This window comes from Martes martes (assembly GCF_963455335.1).
Source record: "Martes martes genome assembly, chromosome: X".
Taxonomy (NCBI): Eukaryota; Metazoa; Chordata; class Mammalia; order Carnivora; family Mustelidae; genus Martes; species Martes martes.
The window spans coordinates 12,276,075-12,298,724 of NC_137897.1; the positions used below are offsets into that span (position 1 = coordinate 12,276,075).

The window sequence follows — 22,650 nt, forward strand, 5'->3', positions numbered from 1 at the left end:
CATTACTTAATTACTTGATTACTATAGCTATATAATAAAAGGTCTTCTATCTCTCCCACTTTTATTATGATTTTTCAGAATTGTTTTAGATATTCTAATTCCTCTGACTTTCCATATAAATTTTAGAACAGTTTTGTCTTGATCTACAAAAAAATCTTGCTGAGATATTGATACAAGTTTTGCTAAACTTTTGGGGCACCTGGGTGGCTTAGTCGGTTAATCGTCTGCTTTCAGCTCAGGTCATGATGCCAGGGTCCTGGGAACGAGTCCCGCATCCGGCTCCCTGCTCCGTGGGGAGCCTGCTTCTCCCTCTCCCTCTGCACCCCACCCCGGCTTGTACTCTCTTGCATGTCTCTTTCTCTCTCAAATAAATAAATAATCTTTAAAAATTAGAAAAAAAGAATTGTGTTAAACCTTTATGTCAATCTGAGGAGAGTTGACATCTTTACTATGTTGAGTCATTCGATCCATGAACATGATAAATATTTATTCTGACTCTTTTTCATTACTGTTGTATAGTTTTCAGCATGTAAATCTTGTGTATGTTTTGATATATCTAAGAACTTCAGTTTGAAGCTTTGTAAATGATACTGTATTTTTGATTTTTTCCCCCAAGTATTCAATGTTAGTGTATCAAAATTCTATTGATTTTTAAAAAATACTTGTTTTTTTTTTTGAAGATTTTATTTATTTATTTGACAGACAGAAATCACAGGTAGGCAGAGAGGCAGGCAGAGAGAGAGAGGAGGAGGAAGCAGGCTCCCTGCTGAGCAGGGAGTCTGATACAGGGCTCGATCCCAGGACCCTGGGATCATGACCTGAGCTGAAGGCAGAGGCTTTAACCCAGTGAGCCACCCAGGTGCCCGTATTGATTTTTTTTTTAATTTATTTGAGAGAGAGGAGCAGAGGAAGAGGGACAAGCAGACTCTACGCTGAGTGCAGAGCCTGACGCAGGGCTCGATCCCACAACCCAGAGATCATAACCTGAGCTGAAATCAAGAGTCAGATGCTTAACTGACTGAGTCACCTAGGCACCCCCATTCTTTTCATTTTTGTACGTTAATCTTCTCTCCTCCAAACTCCTTCCTATTCTTGCTGAAATCATTTATTAGTTCAGAGAATTTTTTTTATAGATTCCTTGGAGTTTCCTTTGTAGGCCATCATGTCATCTGCAGATGGGGACAGTTTCGTTCTTTTCAATATGTGTGCCTTTTATTTCCTTTTCTTGCAATACTGTGTTGGCTAGGACTTCTAGCACTGTGTTGAAAACAGTAATGAAAGTAGAATTCCTTGCTTTGTTCCTCGTCTCAGAGGGAAAGCATTCAGTTTTTCATTATGTATGATGTCAGCTGTAGTTTTTTTTTTTTTTTTGTAGAAGTTCTTCATCAAGTTGAACAAGTGGGCCTCTATTCATAGTTTTCTGAGAATTTTTTTTCTTTTTATCATGAATGGGTATTGAGTTTCATCAGGTGATTTTTCTATATCAGTTGATATAGTTATGTGATTTTTTTTCTTTTACCTGTTAGGATGGTAGATTACACTGATTGACTTTTGATTATTGAATCAGCTTTGCATCTCTGGAATAAAGCTCTCTTGGTCATGGTGTATAAGTTTTTAATACATTGCTAAATTCTATTTGCTAATATTTTGTTAAAGATTTTGCCTCTGTGTCCCGGAGGGTTATTATGTCTAATTTATGTCTTTCTCGGCTGCCCTTTTCCAAGTCATTTGGCTAGAGAGAGCAGGATTTAGCTAGGGGGAGACTTTTTATTGTCTGCCCTTATTGATGTTTATGGATTGCTGACTTTTCCACCGTCCAGTCTGGGATATATGAAGCAAAAAAGAAAACCCAGAGAATTCACTGCTGTCTGTTTCCCTGGGTACTGAGTTCCCTGGCTGGTTTGCCTTCCTCACGCCAGTTTTTGGAGTAATGTTATGTTTGTCTTATGTATTACGTCCAGGATTTTAACTTTACTTGGTGGGGTAGAGAGAAGTATGTCTACTTCACATTGTCCTGAGACTGGAAATCCAATCCTTATCTTTCTAAAAGTAGATTTTAAAGCCTATTCCCTGCCTCTTTATGGGTGAAGAAATTAATCTCTCAACTTCTTGGGGAAGGGAGTATGCCTTCTGTAGATTAGCAGAGTGGGTAGCTGGGTAGCGTCGTGTACGTGCTCAGTGAATATTAATCGGATCTCCGCAGTGGTCACTGGACATTCCGGTTAAGTTGCCCTGCCGTAGAAGCTACCTCTCACTGATTGCACATATGTCTGTTTTCCTAGGGGAACTTAAATTGCCCTTTTGCTCTGAAAATTCAGTCTTTTTTGCTGTGGGATATGAGACTGTAGGTTATACCGTCACGTTGATTTACCATCCCAACTGTAGACAGCTTTGGGGGAGAAAGAGGGTTCTAAGAATAATTCGGGCCAGTCAGGCAGTGTAAGCAGAGACTGTAATGGGCAAAGTGGAGCAGGCGGTCACCCTAGTTATACGTGTTCTGTGAATTTACTATTGACTTAATTTGGGAATAATGTTATTAAAACATTTTCTCAGGTGCCACAGATGTATGCTGGTGTATGCACATGCATGAGCGTGTACACACACACACACACACACACACAGACACACACACACACACATCTCAAGCAGTCATGCCTAATAATAAAGAAATGAAGGAGAGTTATATAGGACGGCCAAGTTTTGTAGGATTTTTCCTAACGAGAATGTTCTTCTATTCATTTCCTTCAGACTTGTCCACAGGGGCCACCTGCAGGTCTTTTAAATGCCATTAAGGCTTACACGAAAAGGGCATTCTAGTTAATGTGGTTTGTCAGGAAGAAATACTTATTAAAATGTCTTGGAATAAATGGAATGCGAAGTTTGAAAAGGTCCAATTCACAGCTTTTCTCTCAAGTTATAAAATGGGAACTACTTCAGGTGTAAATAATTCATCCCGACAAATGTGTTTCGTTTGGTGTGTGCCTGCCTGCCTGCCTGTGAATATACGATTTTCTTTTTGGAGCCTGTGGCATTAGTCCCTCATTGAGCACTTCTCATGAGTTGGGGTGTTCTGACCCGCAAGGGTCCAGACCTCTGAGTTCTATTTCGGTGAACTGTTTGTACTTTTTTTATAGACAGTCTTCCAAACAGAAGAAGGCGATTCAGACTGCTATTCGCAAAAATAAAGAGGCAAATGCAGTGCTGGCCCGGCTGAACAGTGAACTCCAGCAGCAGCTCAAGGTAAGGAGCTTCCCAAAATTGGATTACCAGGCTTTTCTTCTGGTGGTTTTGTTTGGACCATTGGCCGAGCACCTGGTTCCATTCCTATTGGTAAGACTGGCGTCTTGGTTGGCAAACCTCTTTTGGAAGGCAGAGAATTGCTACACTTCAGTTTCTTGGATTGGTTCTTGTATGTTTAGGGGAAGACTAGTAACTTGAATGTGCACCTACATATTGTGTATTAGTGATTAGGACAGAGAGTCTGTCACAAAGGCTGTCTGAAGCATTCTTCATTGCCAAAAGCTTCCGGATAAGCCTTTGATTGTTTAGGTCCTCTCTGAATGATGGTCTACTTACTTAGGTAGAAGAGGGTAGCCCTGATACTGTCAAAGACCCACCCCCTCCTGCAGGCAAATGGTTCCATGTCACCTTCGCAAGAACATCACCCCTCTTCCTACCACCTCTTTCTCTTCCCTATCTCTCTCCCCCGTGTTAGTTTTCCAGGACTGCCATAATGAAGTACTACAGCCTTGGTGGCTGAAAGTACCAGAAATCACTTCTCACAACTCTGGAGACTAGAAGTCCAAAATCAAGGTGTCAGCAGAGCCATGTGCTCTGTCTGAAGGTTCTAGGGGGAGAATCCTTCTTCTTTTCTTCCCAGCTTCTGGTAGTGGCTGGCAATCCCAGACGTTCCTCGGCTTCCAGATGTGTCATTCCAATATCTGTCTCCACTGTCACATGGTGTTCTCTCTGGGTCTCTCTGTGTCTGTGTCCAAATTCCTTTTCTTATTGTGTCCTCTTCTTATAGGGACACCAGTCATTGAATCAAGGCCTCCCCAAATTTAGTGTAACCTCATTTTAATTACATCCACAAAGGTCCTATTTCTCTATGAGGTCATATTTACAGGTGCTGAGGGTTAGGACTTAAGTGTATCATATTGGGGGACACAGTTCTTCCCACCATCCACTGATTCTCTCCTGCGTCATTCCCATCCACATAAACGTGCTCCAGTACTGTCTCTGATCTTGACCTCACATCCTTCTTCAACTGCAGCCCCCTCTCTCTTTTCTCTTTCATGGCTAGGTTGCTTAGCAGCTTTCATGTACTCTCTTTCCTCACCAACAGCTTTCTCTCTCTCCACTTTAGTGTGGCTTCACTCTCCTCCGTTCACACCCCTCCTGCAACCAAATCCAACGGGCCTATTTTGGTGTTACTTGACTTTTCAGGAGAATTCTACACAATTGGCCATTGCCTCCTCTGAAATGGCCTTTCTCACTGGATTTGGACGACTATATTTTTTCTGTATTCCTTTCACTACCTCCCTCTCTCCCTCCTTCCCTTCCTTCCTGGTGCCTCTCCCTTCGAGTTCAGTGCTATTTCTTCCTTCTTCGATTTCTCTTTTATTATTCTCCCTTTGCCCTGATATTTTATTAGGAACATTTTCAAGCATACAAGAAAGGTAAAAGAATCCTACGGTAAATACTTTTATAGCCACCTCTTTTAACATTTTACTATGCTTGTTTTATCACATATCTACTCCTCTGTTCATCAGTCTACCTTATTTTTAACATGTTTTTCAGTAAATTGCAGACGTTTGTATGCATCCCCTAGATGTTGCAACATGTGGATCATTAAGTAGTGTTCAGTATATTTACAGATTTTTCTAATGATGTTATGTTTTACATACAGTGAATGCACAGATCTTAAGTGTGCCATTTGCTGAGTTTTTACAAATGCATGTACTTATGGAACCCAAACCCCTATTATTGAGATAAAGAACACTACCACCACCCTCCAAGGCTGCCTCATGCTCCTTGCTTGTCAATTCCTGCCCCCACATGCACGGAGGCAACCACTGTTCTTACTTTGTTATGCCATAGATTTATTTATTCTGTAACTCTCTATAAATGGTGTTCTGTAACATAAACTTTTATGTAAAGCTTATTTCACTTAGTATTACATTTTTGAAATTCATTGATACAGCATGTGTCAGTAATCCATTCCTTTTTACTGCTGGATAGTATTCCATTGAGTGAGTTTGTCACAATTTCATGATCAGTTCTTCTATTAATACACACTTCTATTAATACACATTAATACACACTGGAGCTATTGCCAGTTTTTGGCTATTTTGAAGAAAACCACGTTTTTGAATAAGTCTTCGTGTGGAAATATGTCCTCATTTCTCTTGGGGAAGTATCCAAGGTTCGGATTAGTAGGTAATGTGGTGAACATATGTGATTAGTTTTGTTAGAAACTGCTAGAGCTTGGGGTGCCTGGATGGCTCAGTTGATTAAGCGACTGCCTTTGGCTCAGGCCATGATCCCCAGGGTCCTGGGATCGAGCTTAGCGGAGAGCCTGCTTTTCCTTCTCCCTCTGCTGCACCCCCAATTTGTGCATGTGCTTTCTCTCTCTCTCACTCTCTCTCCCCACCCCCCATCAAATAAATAAATAAAATCTTTTAAAAAAAAAAGAAAGGAAATTGCTAGAGCTTTTCCCAAAGTGGTTGTAGCATTTTGTACTCCTCCCACTAGACTGTGAGAGTTCCTGTAGTTCCACATCCTGGCCTCCATTTGGTGGTGGTCTTTTATAATTTTAGTTGATCCTGTGGTAATTTACTTTTTATTTTGCATCTACTTGATGCTTAATTTTGGTCAGCATTTTTTATTACAATTATTTTCCTTTCATATATTTTATTTTATGAAGTGTCTATTCAAGATATCTGGCCATTTAAAAATTTTTTTTAGTCTTTTTTTGTGGCATTGTAAGTAGATGCTTTTTATATTATCTTGGTTACTAGTCCTTTGTCAGAGATCTGTTTTATAAATGTTTTCTTCCAGTCTTTCATTTTCGTAACTATATCTTTTCAAGCACAGACTTTTAAAAATTTTTGTAAAGTCTAATTTATCGGGAATTTTTCCTCTTATGGTTCCTATTTTCTTCCTATATAAGGAAACTGCCTACATCTAAATTATGAAGATAGTCTCCTATGTTTTCTTTCAAAGGTGTTACTGTTTTAGCTTTTGAATTTAGGTCTTAAATTGCTTTTTTAAACCACTTCATTGAGGTATAACTGACACACAAAAGCCAATGCATATTTAATGTATGCAGTGTGATACATACAGTTGGAAGATAATTACATATCCATGGACCCATCACCACAAGTTATGCCATAAAAGTATTCACATCTAAAAGTTTCCTTTCCTCTCTTTATTTATTCTTATTCTTATTCTTATTATTTCATTATTATTCTTTTGTGTATGTGACAAGAACACTTAACATAAGATCCACCCTCTTGGAAACTTTTTAATTATACACTATAGTAAAATTAATTGGAACTATGCGGTATAGTAGATCTCTAGGCCTTACTCATTCTGTATAACTGAAACTTTGTACCGTTTGAATAGTACTTCCGCATTTCCCCCAGCCCCTGACAATCACCATTCTATACTCTCCTTCTATGAGTTTGACTATTGTAGATTCCTCATATGAGTGGTGTCGCTTAGCATTTGTCCTTCTGTGTCTGGCTTATTTATGTCCTCCAAGTTTTATCTTTGTTGTTGCAAATGGCTGAATTTCTTTCTTTTTAAAGGTTGAATAATATTCCATTGTATGTATGGAATACATTTTCTTTATCAATTTGTCTATTGGTAGACATTTAGGTTCCTTCCATATCTTGGCTATTGTGAATAATGCTACAGTGAACACGAGAGTACAGATATCTCTTTAAGATACTGATTTTAATTCCTTTGGAGATATACCCAGAAGCTGGAACATATTTTGTAGTTCTATTTTTTTTCAGTGTTATTGAGATATAATTGACATATAACACTGTGTATAGTTACACAACATGTTGATTTGATACATTTACATATTGCAATATGATTGTCAAAGTATTGTTAATACCTTGTCACCTCACATAATTACCAATTCTTTTATGTAGTGAGAACATTTAAGATTTACTCTCTTGGCAACTTTCAGGTATGTCATACAGTGTTGCTAACTATAGTCACCATGTTGTACATTAGATCGCTGGAAGTTAATCATCTTATAACTGGAACTTTGCACCCTTGGTTAATATCTCTCCATTTCCCCTCCAGCCCCTGGCAACTTCCATTCTACTTTCTGTTTCTGTGAATTTGGCTTTTTTACTTCCACACACAGGTGATATCATGCAGTATTTGCCTTTCTTTGTCTGACTTATTTCCCTTGGCATAGTTCCCACAAGGTCTATCCATGTCACAAATGACAGGATTTCTGATTTCCTTCTTCCTTATGGCTGAATAGTACACCATTGTATGTATGTACTACATCTTTATTCATTCATCTGTAGACAGATACTAATGTTGCCTTGGCTTGGCTGTTGTAAATAATGCTGTAGTGAACGCGGAAGTGCAGATATCCCTTTGAGATGCTGATTTTTATTTCATTTGGATACCCAGAAGTGGGATTGGTGGATCATTTGGTAGTTTTGTTTTTTTTTTTACTCCATGCTATTTTCCATGGCAGCTGCACCAACTTCCCTTCCTACCAACAGCGCACAAGGATTCCCTTTTCTCCACATTTTTGGCAACACTTACCTCTTACCTTTTTGATAATAGCCAGGTATGAAGTGATACCGCATCGTAGCTTTTTTTTTTTTTTTTAAAGTAGGCGTCACACCCAATGTGGGGCTTAAACTCACAGCCCTGAGATCAAAAGTTGCATGCTCTCCCCCCTGAGCCAGCCAGGTGCCCCTCATTGTGGTTTTGATTTACATTTCGGTGATTACATTTCCTTGGAGATTGGGCATCTTTTTACATACCTGTTGGTCATATGTTGTGTTTCCATTTTCATTTGTTTCAAGATAGTTTTTGATTTCTTCTTTGACCTATTGGTTCTTTAGGAGTGTGTTAATTTCTACGTATTTGTGAATTTTTCAGCTTTCTTCGTATTAGTTGATCTCTACTTTCGTAACACTATGTTTGGAAAAGATACTTGGTATGATTTCAATCTTTTTAAGTTTTTTAGGGCTTGTTTTGTGACCTATTGTGATATGTCCTGGAGAGTGTTCCATGTGTAGTCAAGAATATATATTCTGCTGCTGTTGGATGGAATGTTCTTTCTGTCTCTTAGGTCCATTTGGTCTAAAGTATAGCGCAAGTTCAACATTTCCTTATTGATTTTCTGTCTGGATGATATATTCATTGATTTCTCCCTTCAGATCTGTTATTTGCTTAATGTATTTTGGTGCTCTGATGTTGGTTACATACATATTTACAGCTGTTATATTTTCTTGATGAATTAACTATTTTAACACTATATAATGACCTTCTTTGCCTCTTGTTACAGTTTCTGGCTGAATGTCTGTTTTTTCTGAGTTAAATATAGCTACCCTGCTCTCTTGGTTTTCATTTGCATGAATTACCCTTTTTCATCCCTTCACTTTGAGCCATGTGTGTGACTCTGAAGCTGAAGTGAGCCTCTTGTAGACAACATATAGTTGTGTCTTGTTTTTAGCCACTTTATGCCTTTTTGGTTGGAGAATATAATTCGTTACATTTAAAGTAATTATTGATAGGTGAGGACTTACTAAGGCCATCTTACTGTTTTCTGGCTGTTTTGTAGTTCCTTTGTTCCTTTCTTCCTCACTTACTGCCTTCTTTTGTGAATCAGTTTTCTGTAGTGGTTTGCTTTGATTGTCTTCTCTTTATCTTTTGTGAATTTACTGTAGGTTTTTGCTTTGTGGTTATTGTGAGGTTTATATAAAACATAGCTATAACTGTCTGTTTTATGCTGGTAACTTAACTTTGATTGCATATAATAACCCTACCCTTTTACTCCCCCCATTTTTGTTTTTGATGTCACATTTTACCTTTTTATATTGTGTATCCATTAGCAAATTATTGTAGTTGTAACTGCTTTTGTAAAATAATTTTATTGCCTTAATTGTATTAATTCCTTTAATACAATTTAATAATCCTTTAAAAGTTACTATCTCACTTTTTTCCTTCAAGGTATTAACTGGATGCTAGTCACTCCAGTGTTGTGCCTATTAATGTTTTATGTTCTTGGTTTTTAGGATTCTAAGTCATAAAATTTCAGAGCTTTAAGGGAACTTAGAAACCCTCCTTCAACAGACGGGCATAGCAAGGCCCTTGAAATCTGTGTGACTGGCCCATGGTCACTTAGCTACCATGTGACAGAGCAGAGGGGAAGTAATACCAAGTCTCCAGCACCTTTGGCACTCTGCTTTCCCATCTGGTACTGATTTGCTTTTTATTTATTTATTTTTTATTGAAGTATAGTTGACATACAATGTTATATTAGTTTCAGGTGTATAAAATAGTGATTCTGTGATTCTATAGATTACTCAGTGCTCACTAACACAAGTGTAGTCATCATCTGTCACCATACGGTGTTATTATAATATTATCAATTATATTCCCTATGCTGTGCTTTTCATCTCCATGACTTACTTATTTTATAACTGGAAATATGTACCTCTTAATCCACTTCACCTATTTTGCCCATCCTTCCTCTCAACTCCTCTCTGGCATCCACCAGTTTGTTCTTTGTATTTAAGAGTCTGGTTTTTTTTGTTTGTTCATTTGTTTTATTTTTCAAATTCCACGTATAAGTGAAATCATATGGTATTTGTCATTCTCTATCAACATATTTCACTTAGCATCGTGCCTTCTAGGTCCATCCATTTTGTTGCAAATGGTAGGATTTCATTCTTTTTTATGGCTGAGTAATATTCCTATTTGTGTGTGTGTGTGTGTGTGTGTGTGTGTGTGTGTGTGTGTGTGTATCACATTTTTTTACCCATTCATCTATTGATAGAAACTTGGGTTGCTTCTGTATGGGTTGCTTCTGTATCTTGGCTGTTTTAAATAATGCTGCAGTAAACATAGGGGTGCCTAAATCTTTTCAAATTAGTGTTTTTTATTTTCTTTGGATAAACACTGAGTATTAAAATTACTGAATCATATGGTGGTTTTATTTTTTCCTTTTTTTGAGGAACCTTTATACTGTTTTCTATAGTGGCTGCACCAGTTTACATTCCCACTAACAGTGCGTGAGGGTTCCTTTTCTTCATATCCTCACCAGCACTTGTTATTTCTTATCTTTTTGATAATAGCTGTTTTGACAGGTGTAAGGTGATATCTCATTGTGGTTTTGACTCCAATAACTAGTGATGTTGAACATCTTTTCATGTGTCTGGTGATCATTTGTATGTCTTCTTCGTATGTCTTCATTATTATAATGAATCTTGAAATGCCTATTTAGGTTCTCTGCCCATTTTTTAATTGATTGGGTTTTGTTTTGTTTTGGTGTTGAGTTGTATAAGTTCTTTATATATTTTGAATATTAATCCCTCATCAGATAAATCATTTGTGAATATCTTCCCTTATTGAGTAGGTTGCCTTTTTGTTGATGGTTTTCTTTGCTGTGCAAAAGCTTTTTATTTTGGTATAGTCCTATTAGTTTATTCTTGTATTTTTTCTCTTTCCTGAGGAGACATATCCATAAATGTTGCTAAGGCTAGTATCTAAGAGATTACTGCCTTTGTTTTCTTTTAGAAGTTTTATGGTTTCAGGTCTCACATTTAGTCTTAATCCACTTTGAATTTATTTTTGTGTATAGTGTAAGAAAGTAGTCCAATTTCATTCTTTGGCATGTAGCTGTCCAATTTTCCCAACACCATTTATTGAGGAGACTGTCGTTTTCCCATTGGATAGTCTTGCCTCCTTTGTCATAAATTAATTAACCTTATTTTTTTAAAAGATTTTATTTATTTATTTGACTGACAGAGATCACAAGTAGGCAGAGAGGCAGGCAGAGAGAATGAAGAGGAAGCAGTCTCCCCGTTGAGCAGAGAGCCCGATGCGGGGCTCGATCCCAGGACCATGGGATCATGACCTGAGCTGAAGGCAGAGGCTTTAACCCACTGAGACACCCAGGCACCCCATTAATTAACCTTATAACTGTGGGTTTATTTCTAGGCTCTCTTCTGTTCTGTTGATTTATGTGTCTCTTTTTGTGCCAGTATCATACTGTTTTGATTACTACAGTTTTGTAGTGTATCTTGAAATTTGGGATTGTGATACCTCCAGCTTTGTTCTTCTTTCCCAAGTTTGCTTTGGCTATTTGAGGTCTTCTGTGGTTCCATGTGAAATTTAGGATTATTTGTTCTAGTTCTATGAAAAATCCTGTTGGTGTTTTGATAGTGATTGCCTTGAATCTGTAGATTGCTTTGGGTAGTATGGACATTTTAACAATGTTTGTTCCCCCAATCCATGAGCATGGAATATTTTTCCATTTGTTTTTGTCATCTTCAGTTTCTTTCATCAGTGTCTTAACGGTGTTTAGCGTATAGGTCTTTCACCTCCTTGGTTAATTTTATTCTTACATATTCTTTCTAATGCAAATGTCAGTGGGATTGTTTTCTTAATTATTCTTTCTGCTACTTCATTATTAGTATTTAGAAATGGAAGAGGTTTCTGTATATTAAGTTTGTATTCTGCAACTTCACTTAATTCACTTATTCTAATGTTTTGTTGGTGCCGTCTTTAGGGTCTTCTGTGTCTAGTGCCCTCATCTGCAAATAGTGGTAGTTTTACTTTATTTTTACTGGTTTAGATGCCTTTTATTTCTTTTTCTTGTCTGATTGCTGCCACTAGGATTTCCAGTACTACGTTGAATAAAAGTAGTGAGAGAAGAGTATACATCCTCAACTTATTCCTGATCTTAGAGGTAATGCTTTTGGTGTTTCACCATTCAGTATGATGTTAGCTGTGGGTTTTTCATTAGATGGCCTTTATTATGTTGAGGTATATTACCTCTAAACCCACTTTGTTGAGAGTCTTTATTATGAATAAATGTTGTACTTTGTCAGATGTGGTTTTTGCATCTTTTGAGATAGTCATAGGGTTTTTATCCTTCCTCTTGATAATGTGTGATGTATCACATTGATTGATTTGCAGATAGCTATAGGTATTTTTAATTCTCTTGTCCTTTTACCTTTTAATAGAGTTAAGTGATTAACACCCCAACATATTACAGTATTAGAGTATTCTGAATCTTACTACATAATTATATTTACCAATATGTTATATTTTTTTATTTTTTCAAGTTGCTGATTAACATCCTTTCATTTCAGCTTAAAGAACTCCTTTCCACCTTTCTTGGCAAGGCTGGTCTAATGTTGATGAACCCACTCAGCTTGTGTTTTTCTGGGAAAGTGTTTAATCCTTCTTCATTTCTGAAGGACTGCTTTGCCAAATAGAGTGTTCTTGGTTGGCACTTTTTTTTCTTTTAGCACTTTGAATATATTATCCCACTCTATCCTGGCCTGTCTCTAAGGTGCTTGCTGAGAAATCTGCTGAGAGCCCTTTAGGGGTTCACTTGTAAGTTACAGACTTCTTTTCTCTTGACGCTTTAAGATGATCTGTCTTTGATTTTTGGCAGTTTTACTATAATGAATCTTGAAGAGGGTCTCTTTGAGTTTGGTTATCCTTATGAGCCTTATGAACTTGGATCTATATCTCTCCCCAGTTTTGGGAAGTTCTCAGCCAATATTTATTTAAATAAGTTTTCTGCCCCTGTCTCTTTTCAACTTCTGGAAGTCCAGCAAATCACATATTATTTCTTTGAATATTACCCCATAGATAATGTAGCCTTCCTTCACTCTTTTTGGTTCTTTTTTGTTGTTGTTCTCTTCTGACTGTATAATTTTAAAGTTCTGTCTTCTGTCTCATAGATTCTTTCTTCTGTTTGAACCATTTTGATGGTTTTGCTCTCTGCTGTAATTTTTTTTTTTCATTCATTCTTCAGCTCCAGAATTTCTCTTTGGTTCTTTTTTATGACTTCTGTCTCTTTGGTAGACCTCTCATTTTGTTTGTTAATGTGGTTTTCCTGATTTTGTCTTTTTGTGTTCTCTTGTAGCTCAGTGAGTTTTCTTAAAATAGCTATTTTAGATTCTTTAGCAGGTATATCACAGATCACCATGTCTTTGGGGTTGTTTACTGGACATTACTGCAGTATTTTGTTGGTGTCATGTTTCCTTAATTTTTCATGTTCCTTGAGATTTTGCATTGCTGTCTTCATATTTGAAATAGCGGCCACTTTCTGCAGTCTTATTAACTGCCTTCAGGAGACAAGTACGTTTCATCAGTCCTGCTAGGGACTCTGAAGCTTTCTCAGACCTTTTATGAATGTACCTGCTTGACATTTCTTGCTCCCTCTTGTGGCAGAATTATTACGCTTATACACCTTCTCCTGATCCTGCAAAACACTAGGCTAAGTGCTAGCAGCCTCTCTATTGTTTTCACCAAGGTGGCACTAAAGCTCAATTTTGTTGTCTCTTCATGACCCACCAATCAGAGCCAGCACAGCCTTTCTGCATGTCCTCACCAACCACCTGCCAAAGTTTGCTGCCTAGGGAGTGTGAACAGGTATCTGGTACAGGATCGGGGTGTGTGTGTGTGAGAGAGAAAGTGAGTAAGGCTAGAGGTGTGCTGGGAAGTACCCTGTGGGCAGTGGAAAGATCCCCAGAAGCTCGTGAGCAGGCTTCTTGATGAGTGCTGTAACACATTTGGTAGGAACCATGTTTCCTTTAATATCTTTTGAGGGTCCTATCTGCTGCTCTCCTAGCTACTTTCTGTCTCTCGGTCATGCAGTTCGTAATTCAGTACTCTGGACGGAGCAAGAGAGAATTGAGCCTCCTTGGCAGTGTCCCATACAGCTGGGGAAGCTGGGTGTGTACTCACACACTCTTGTTTCCCCTGTGGGGGAAATCATGGGCTGAGAAGATCTCTCTTGGCCCTAAGCTGTGCTACATGTGATGTGAGTAGAATGTTACAGTTGCTCTTATCTCCTCCAGTGCATCCAGACTACTATTTTTTTTTCTCTAGCATCGTGCTAGAACTTCTCTGGTGGAAATTTAGATTTCCACCAAGGCTCTGTCATTCATGGGTGATTGTCTTAAACAGTGTTTTCCATCGACTCCCAGATAGTGGCTTAGAGCTGGTTCAGAGAGGGCAGTGCAGGGTCCAGAGTTGGGACTGAGATCTGTGTGCCTATTACCCAATACATGGCTGGGTGAGACTCCTCCTGGATCTCTTGGTGTATGTATGGTGCTGTATCCCACAGTTCCCACAAAGGCATTTTGCCCATGAACGAAAGCCAGATTTTTTTTTTTTGACATTGTTGTTGGCAGGGGGACATGGACAAGAGATGTCTTATACAGCCAAGATGCTGATGTCACTCCTGGTAATTTTGTCATTTTTTGATGAACTTTCATAGTGTTTTCCATAATGGCTACACCAATGTCTATGATCCACCTCAAATTAAGTTTTGTGTATGGTTTGAGATTAGGGTCAAGGCTTATTTTTTCCTTACATCGATATCTAATCTAGCACCATTTGTTGAAAAGAGTTTCTTTTCCTCCTTGGATTACTTTGGTCCCCTTGTCAAAAGTCTAATGACCATAAAAGTGTAGATTTATTTCTGATTTTTTTTTGTTTTTTTGAGAGAGAGCAAACACGCCAGTGGTGGGAGGGGCAGAGGAAGAAGAAGAGAGAGAATCTCAAGCAGACTCCACAATGAGCATGAAACTGGACATGGGGCTCAATCTTACAATCCCAAAATCATGACCTGAGCCGAAAACAAAGAGTCAGTTGCTTAACCGACTGAGCCACCCAAGCACCCCTGGGTTCTTACTCTGTTCCATTAATCTATTTGCTGATTCTTACCCCAGTACCACACAATCTTGATTACTGTTACTTTATAGTAAGAAAATCAGGTGGTATAAATTTTTCAACATGCTCTTTTTCAAGATTCCTTTGGATATTCTGGGGCCTTTGCTTCATATAAATTTTAGAATCAATGTGTCATTTGCTGCAAAATAGCCTGCTAGGATTATGATTGGATTTGTTTGAATCTACAGATCATATTAAGGAGGATGAAAATCTCAACTATGTTGCGTCTCCCAGTCTGCTAGTAGAGTACATCTTTCTGATTATTTATATCTTGTGAGATTTCTCTTACTAGTCCGAGTATACATGTATTACATGTGTCTTGCTAAATTTATTCCTAATTTTTCGTGACACCATTGCAAATTGAATTGGTTTTTAAATTTTCATTGTCTCATTGAGTTGGTGAAGGTTACAGAATATAAGGTCAACACATAAAAACCAATCATATTCTTTATGTAAGTAATGAACAATAGGTAACAGAAATATGAAAAACACTGCCATTTCAGTATCTTGCCACCCTCTTCCTCCAGATGAAGTACTTAGGTATAAATTCATCCAAACACATAGGTTGTGCATATTGAAAACAACTATAAAGTGCTGCTAAAAGAAATCCAAGACCTAAATAAATGGAGAGACACATTCAGTTTTTGTGGATTGAAATATTTAACATTGTAGTGGTGTTATTTTTCTCTAAAGTGATCTATAGATTCACTACAATGCCAATTTCTCAGTGCCAGCAGGACTTGTAGGTATAGATCAGCTAATCTTACAATTTTTGTGTAAGGGCCAAAGAATTTGGATAGTTAAAACATTTGGAAAAGAAGAACCAAGTTGGAGGAATCACTTTAGTATCAGGCTTCAGTAATCAAAACAGTATGGGCTTGGGGGGAGGGATTGATGTATAGATCAGTGGAGTAGGATAGAGGGTTGTGAAGGAGAGTGCATGAGTATAGCCATCCTGTCTTTGATAAAGGTGCAACATCAATTCATTCAACCACTGTTTTTTAAGAATGGGTCTTCCATATGTGAAAAAAAATGAACCTTGATCAAAACCTCAGTCTTATACAAAGATTAACTTGAAGTGGGTCAAAGATGCAAACATAAAACATAAAGGTATAAAACTTTTGGAAGAAAAGATTGGAAGAAATGTGCATGACCTGGTGTTAGAAATGATGCCAGAAGCATAACCTAGAACAGAAAAATTAAATTGTACTTCATCAAAATTAAAAAATTTTTGCTCTGCCTTAAATACTGTCAGGAGAATTAAGAGACAAGCTACAGAATGGGAAAAAATATTTGCAACTCACATATTTCACAAAGGACTTGTATCCAGGTTATATAAAGAACTCTCCAAACTCAAGAACTCTCAAAACTCTAAAAACTCAACTTAAAAATGGGCAAGGGACTTGAACAGACACTTCACCAAAGAGGATATAAGGATGGCAGATAAACATGTGAGAAGATACTCAGCATCATTAGCCATAGGGAAATGCAAATTAAAACTGTGATCATGTACCACTACACACACATTAGAATTGCTAAGACAGAAAATAATGACAACACCAAGTGCTGGCAACTGGGACTCTCATGCACTGATGGGACTGCAAAATGGTACCCCACTCTGAAAAATCATTAGGCAGTTTCTTAGGAAGTTGTATATACACTGACCATATGACCCAGTAGTCCTACTCCTGGGTATCCATCAGTGAAATGAAACCTTGCATTCAGTCAAAAATCCGTACATGAATGTTCGTAACAGTTTTATGTGATGGCCAAAACCTGGAAACAGCCCAGATGTACTTCAAAGGATGAATAGGTCAAGTGTGGTACATGCACATAATGAAATAGCACTCAGCAGTAAAAGCAGTGATACACATAACTTGGATGAAACTCAAAGATGTTACACTGAGTGAGGCAAGCCAGGGTTGAATGGTTTTATACTTTTTGATCCCTTTTATTTGACATTCTTAAAAAGAGAAAACTATAGTCCTGGGAAACAGACTGGTAGTTGCCAGAGGTTGTGCATGAAGGTGAAGGTTTGTAGATCAGTGAGTTGTACCAGGGAGCTTTTTGGTTGTAGGAACTGTAATGTCCCCTCTTTGTGGTGGCAGTTACACAAATGCATACATGTGTTGACATTTATAGAACTGTACACTAAACAAGTCAGTCTTACCATATAATAAAAAGATGATTTTTTAAAATGTCAAACTTCATTCTGTTTTATGAATCTTTGTAGGTGAACTTGTTTTTGTTTTGTGTTTTATTTCTTGTTTTTCTCCCCTCTTACTTTCCTTTGGTATAGATAATTTTCATATATTGTTCTCTCTTTTTGGTAAGCCCTTTTAATTTGGAAACCCATATTCTTCAGTTCTGAGGGTTTTCTTGGTTTTTATTATTGTTGTATTTTCTCCGTGTTTCTTCCTCACCCACCCACCTCTACTCCCCTGCCCATTTTCTATGTTCTCGCTTGCTGATATTTTTCAGACATTGAAACTCTCAGCTTGTTGGTTCTCTAATTTTTTCATATTTTCTCTCCCGTTTTCTGTCCTTCTTTATTTTTGTCTTTTTGTCCATTTCTGAAGACTTAGTTAATTTTAAGTTTTCAAACTGTTGTTTAATAACCAAGAGTGCATTTTTTCTTCTCTGATTGTTTCTTTTTCAAGGTATCCTATTCTCATTTCTTTGTTGTAATATCTTTTATTACTGGTAGTATTTTTCTTCTTCCTGAAAACTTTTCTATTTTCCTGTTATGTATTTCTTATTAGATGCTTTCCTTCAATATCTGATGGTCCTTTGCTTATGTTTAGGAGAAGGATGCAGGTGCTCACTGGGCGTGCATAGCGTGTTATGGGGCTTGTCAGCCTTGAGCTTCGGCCTCCAACAGTCTGGTTGGGCTGTATAGTTGGGGATCCTTCCAAGGCAGTATCATTGGTGCTTTCTTTTTAATCTGATAGAATTTCCAGAGAGATTTTTTTTGATCTCCTACATGGAGGGAAAGACCTGGTTCATTGGAGAGAGAGGGCTGTGGGTCTCAGTATCTAGAATATTTATTTAATCTCCTTAGTTCCAGTCCAGTGTCTTGTCCTCAACTATATCTCTGTACTGCTAATCAAGAGGCCCTGTGTTTTACCTTTTCAAGGAATGACTCTTCAGTATTCTGCCCTAGTAGCAGGAAGAAGCTGGGCAACTAATTGCTTCTGAAGCTAACTTTCAGCCAACACACTCTAGCCATCCTCCTCCCCTCTTCCACTTCCGCTTACGTAGGTATCTGGCGCTGCCAGCTTGACTCTTTCAGAGACTCTTCTCTGTAAAATCAGGTGGGTTCTTGTTTTGTCCCCAAGCTTAGCTGAGGTTTAGTTTTCTATACTTGATCTGTATGAGTGAAAATGTTCTAGCTCGAGTGATGCAGGACCCTTGAACAAAGGAGTATTTGGGTCACTTTATGGACAGACTCCACCATGCAGCATTGTAACAACTGGTAGAATGCCCACATTTATTTTGCTTGGATTTGCTGAGTCATTTACTTAAGTCATCAGTTTGCCTTCCTGCTTGCAAATTGTATTGGTATCACTCCTTCCCTTGTGTTTGTCTTATTCTTGTGTGTTTGTGACTTAAAAAAAAAACAACAAACTTTTTTTTTCTGTTGTTTTAGTGGAGTTCTAGTAGGGACTGAGTATGCCGTGTGTGTTCAGTTCTAGCTTTCACCTGCAACTTCTGTCTATATTCTTTTGCTAGATGATACACAGTCTCAGCGCTTAGAAGATCATCCATAGCCTGGTGATCCTTAATTTCTGTCTCAAACCCTACTTCTCTTACCTCTGATCTTTGGACATGCAATTATAACTGCTTACTTGCCATTTCCTCTTAATATATCTAATACACACCTCAGACATTTCATTCCCAACTGTCTCTTTGAAATGCCTATTTCTCATCTATTCTTGTTCTAGGGACCACTTACTAACCACCCACTTGTGTGGATCCCAAATCTCCTTCTTTCTTTCCTACATCAACTTCGTCAGCAGGTCCTGTCCGTTCTAAATTCAAAATATATCCAGAATTCATCCAGTTCTCTCCATCTTTATGGCTGCTACCCTGATCAAAGTCATTTTCATTTCTCACCTGGGTCCATGCAGTAACCCTGCAACTCCTCCCTGCCTGCACTCTTGCCCTGCTCTACAATCGGCTGTCTACACAGTAGCCAGAGTGAACATTTTTAATTAAAAAAATTTTTTATTGTGTTAGTCACCATAAAATACATCATTAGGTTTTGATGCAGTGTTCCAAGATTCATTGTTTATGTACAACACCCAGTGCTCCATGCAATCCATGCCCTCCTTAATACCCATCACTGGGCTCACCCAACCCTCCACCCTCCTCCCCTCTAAAACCCTCAGTCTGTTTCTCAGAGTCTGCAGTCTCTCATGGTTTGTCCCCCCCTCCAATTTGTCCCAATTCACTTTTCCTTTACTTTTCCTAATGTCCTCCATTTTATTCCTTATGTTCCACAAGTGAAACCATATGATAATTGAATAGCAGCAATGGCCACAGTCGCCAAACTGTGGAAGGAGCCAAGATGTCCTTCAACAGATGCATGGATAAAGAAGATGTGGCCCATATATACAATGGAATATTATGCCTCCATCAGAAAGGATAGATACCCAACTTTTGCATCTACATGGACGGGACTGGAGGAGATTATGCTGAGTGAAACATTTTGAATTCTAAATTAAGCCACATATATTCCCTGATTCAAAATCCACAAAGCTCTCCTCCTGTACTGTGAATGGCGTCCACATTCCTGATTGTTTCCATAAGGTCCTTGCCTAACTCAGACTTCAGCTCCTACCAGTGTCTTCCTGGCTCCTTCTCTGGTGACACCGGCCTTTCTGGTATCAAACACACCAAGCTGGTTCCCTCCCTTGGAGCTTTTGTAGTTGCCGTTTTGTCTCCCTGAATATCCTTCCCCCATGTCTTCATATGGCTCACCCCTCCATTCATTCAAATCTCTGCTCAGATAGCATCACCTCTGAGAAGCCTTCCCTGACTAGCTGCTCCACCTGTCTTCCAGATTCCTCTATTACCTCATCTTATTGATTTCCTTTTGAAAGTATCTTGTTCTTTATTGTCTTTCTCTAGCCATTTGAGTATAAAGCCTATGAGGGCATTGGTCTGATTGGTCTTGTTCTTTGCTGGTACCATCACACCTAGAGCAGAATCTGGCTCATAGCAGACAGTTAATCAAAGACTCTTGGACGGCTGGGTAGGAGGGGAGGGTGAATAAATGCCTTTTGAATTCTGTTTGGACGGTTAGCAAGCTGATTCTTCCTGGGCATCTCAGAATCGAGCCTTCCTAGAGTTCGTTCCCATCTTAACTGATTCTACTTATGAATGTCTTTAACTGTCCCCCTGTCTTCCTGCCAGTAAGTTTCTTTCAGGGCCGAAAGTTTGAATTCCCAAGGAGCAGATGGCTGATCCTGTTTTTCTGTCTCCCTGCCTTTAGCCATGCAGTCACACCTTCGGCTGTATTTTGTGCAGGAGCCAAGGTGGTATTTTGGCGGAGGAATGGCCAGTGCATTTGCTCATCCCTCAGACCCGCCAGGGTGAGGTACTGGACTAGAAATGAGAGATCGCAGCTAGAAATTGAGCCCTGCTGGCTCACCTCTCACTATTAGCATTCTGCTTTTGCTTTTCTGCTCTCTCCCAGTGTCTGTCTTTTGATTTTTTACATCAGCTTCTGCCAGCCAGTGATCCTGTTAAAACCGCCAGTGAGATTGAGGCCGGGGTGGTGTCAGTGAGTTTCATTTCCTCATCTTCAGAGAGGAGCTGCGAGATGACAAATTGTGAAGCCGCCTCTGTCTAGTCACCAGTTGTAAATATGATGCCTTCTAGTCAGCTTGTCCTAGAGTCATGTAGTACTTCAGTGTTTGTGGGTCCACCTACAAGTGTCTTTTTAATATCTGATGAATTAGGGATGAACCCAGGAAATGACCCCTTTGCTTTTTTGTTTTCTTCTCTCTGTTTTGTACAAATCAGGAGGTTCATCAAGAACGGATTGCATTGGAAAATCAGTTGGAACAACTTCGTCCAGTCACTGTGTTGTAAACCCCAAGATTCAAGTAACAGTGGGTGACTTTTTCTGCCAAGATCTTTCCTTTGAATATTTCAACCCAACTACTTGTCATAGAGATGTCCAAGACTGTGTGAAAAACTGCAAGCCGTGGAATATAATCCATATTTCCTTTTCTCTTGTACTTCACTTATATGTTTTACTCTGGTGGAAAAAATACAACTGATTATCACACTTGAAACTGTAATTTCAGTGGAATTTATCTCCCATTCTTAAGTACTTCCTCAAGTTGTTAGATGTTGCTCCTTACCAAAAACCAATCTTCTAGCAATTAAAAACAAGTAGAGCATTATTTATTTAAAGAATTTATGATTTGTATAAAACATCAATACCTAGTACCTTCAGGATGCTTGTTTTATTTTTGTATGTATATCAAATACAGTAGGTTGGTTTCCTGAATAATTGGGATTCCAACTGGATAGTCTTTGGCATGATGATAATAAAAGTGAAAACTAAAACAAGAACATCAGATTTAGACAGGCACTGTGCCCTCTGCCACCATATGCCAAAAATTGCTTCTCTAGTGCCATTTTGACATTGTATCTAGCTATAAATAATACATAACTATTGTTTTCTGTTGAATGGCAGAGATTTATTGGGTCTTTGCACCTCTGTAAAGTGGAAGTTTTGTCAAAGATCTATTTACCTTGGCCCAGCTAGGCCATCAACTCATAGAACTCAGTCCTTTCATGTCAATTTTTGGGCAAGAGCAGTCTGCTTTAACCGCCTCACCTGATCAAATTAAATAAATAGTTGTCAGATCTCTACTTTTATCCTGCATGGGATACCATGTCTGTGAATGCATGAATTTGGAGACCACACATCAGATGTGAAAGGCTGAAGAGACTGTTTGGACTCATCAATATTTGTTGCTTGAACCCAGGTACCCACCCTGGAGAAGAAGGGGAAATTGTGGTTACCAGCAATCCAACAACTCTGGTAGTTATTTTTGTCTTTGTTATTTTAACGCAGATTGTGATTGTATTGAGTATGAAGGAATAATGAAAGAAAACTGATCTTCACTCTGGATATACAACTGTTTGTTCTCTGTGAAATGTACCTTGGGAAGTGATTGGTTTATGCACCGACTAGCGGAGCCCAGCTGTCTCCAGTGTATGTGATGTAAGACCGTGAGCTCAAATTGCAGAAGCCAGTATGCTGTAGAAGTTTTGGTCATCCGCTCCTCCTGAAAGCCCAAGGTGAAAGTGGGAAGTGAGTGACCCCACAGGGATCAGGGCATGCCCACTCTCACATCACTTTGAGAGACTGATTACAAGAAATGCTCTCTCTTGTGCGTTTTGCTAATTTACCCATTCTCAGAGTAGAGGTGTGGGGTGTGCCTGGGGTCCTTTTTGAGGTGGTTTAGGATAAGGGATTAAGCCTTTGGTTGCCATAGAGTTGACAGCTTTTAGAATAAGGAGGTGTTTATTTAATGCTCCCTTATTTTATTTGCAAGCTTTATCAATAGCTTAATGGTAGAAGAGAAAGGCTCAAGCAGATGTTGTTTTCCCAAAGAAAAACAAATTGTTGGTTCTCTTCTGTGCATATGAAAAGATTTTGAA

At 38.6% G+C, this 22,650-nt stretch overlaps 1 protein-coding gene across 4 annotated transcripts in view; it reads left to right on the forward strand.

The window, feature by feature from the left end:
• The window catches only part of REPS2 (RALBP1 associated Eps domain containing 2), a gene marked incomplete at its 5' end in the record, with an annotated part of 221,628 nt that extends 199,768 nt beyond the window's left edge, over positions 1 to 21,860 (forward strand). For all 4 annotated transcript variants that reach the window (XM_080794989.1, XM_080794991.1, XM_080794990.1 and 1 more), the window contains 2 exons: positions 3,135 to 3,240; positions 20,995 to 21,860. In XM_080794989.1, the coding sequence (XP_080651115.1) occupies positions 3,135 to 3,240; positions 20,995 to 21,063 (175 nt within the window). In that variant the 3' untranslated portion in view covers positions 21,064 to 21,860. The remainder of the gene's footprint in view (positions 1 to 3,134; positions 3,241 to 20,994) is intronic.
• Positions 21,861 to 22,650: the final 790 nt, after the last annotated feature.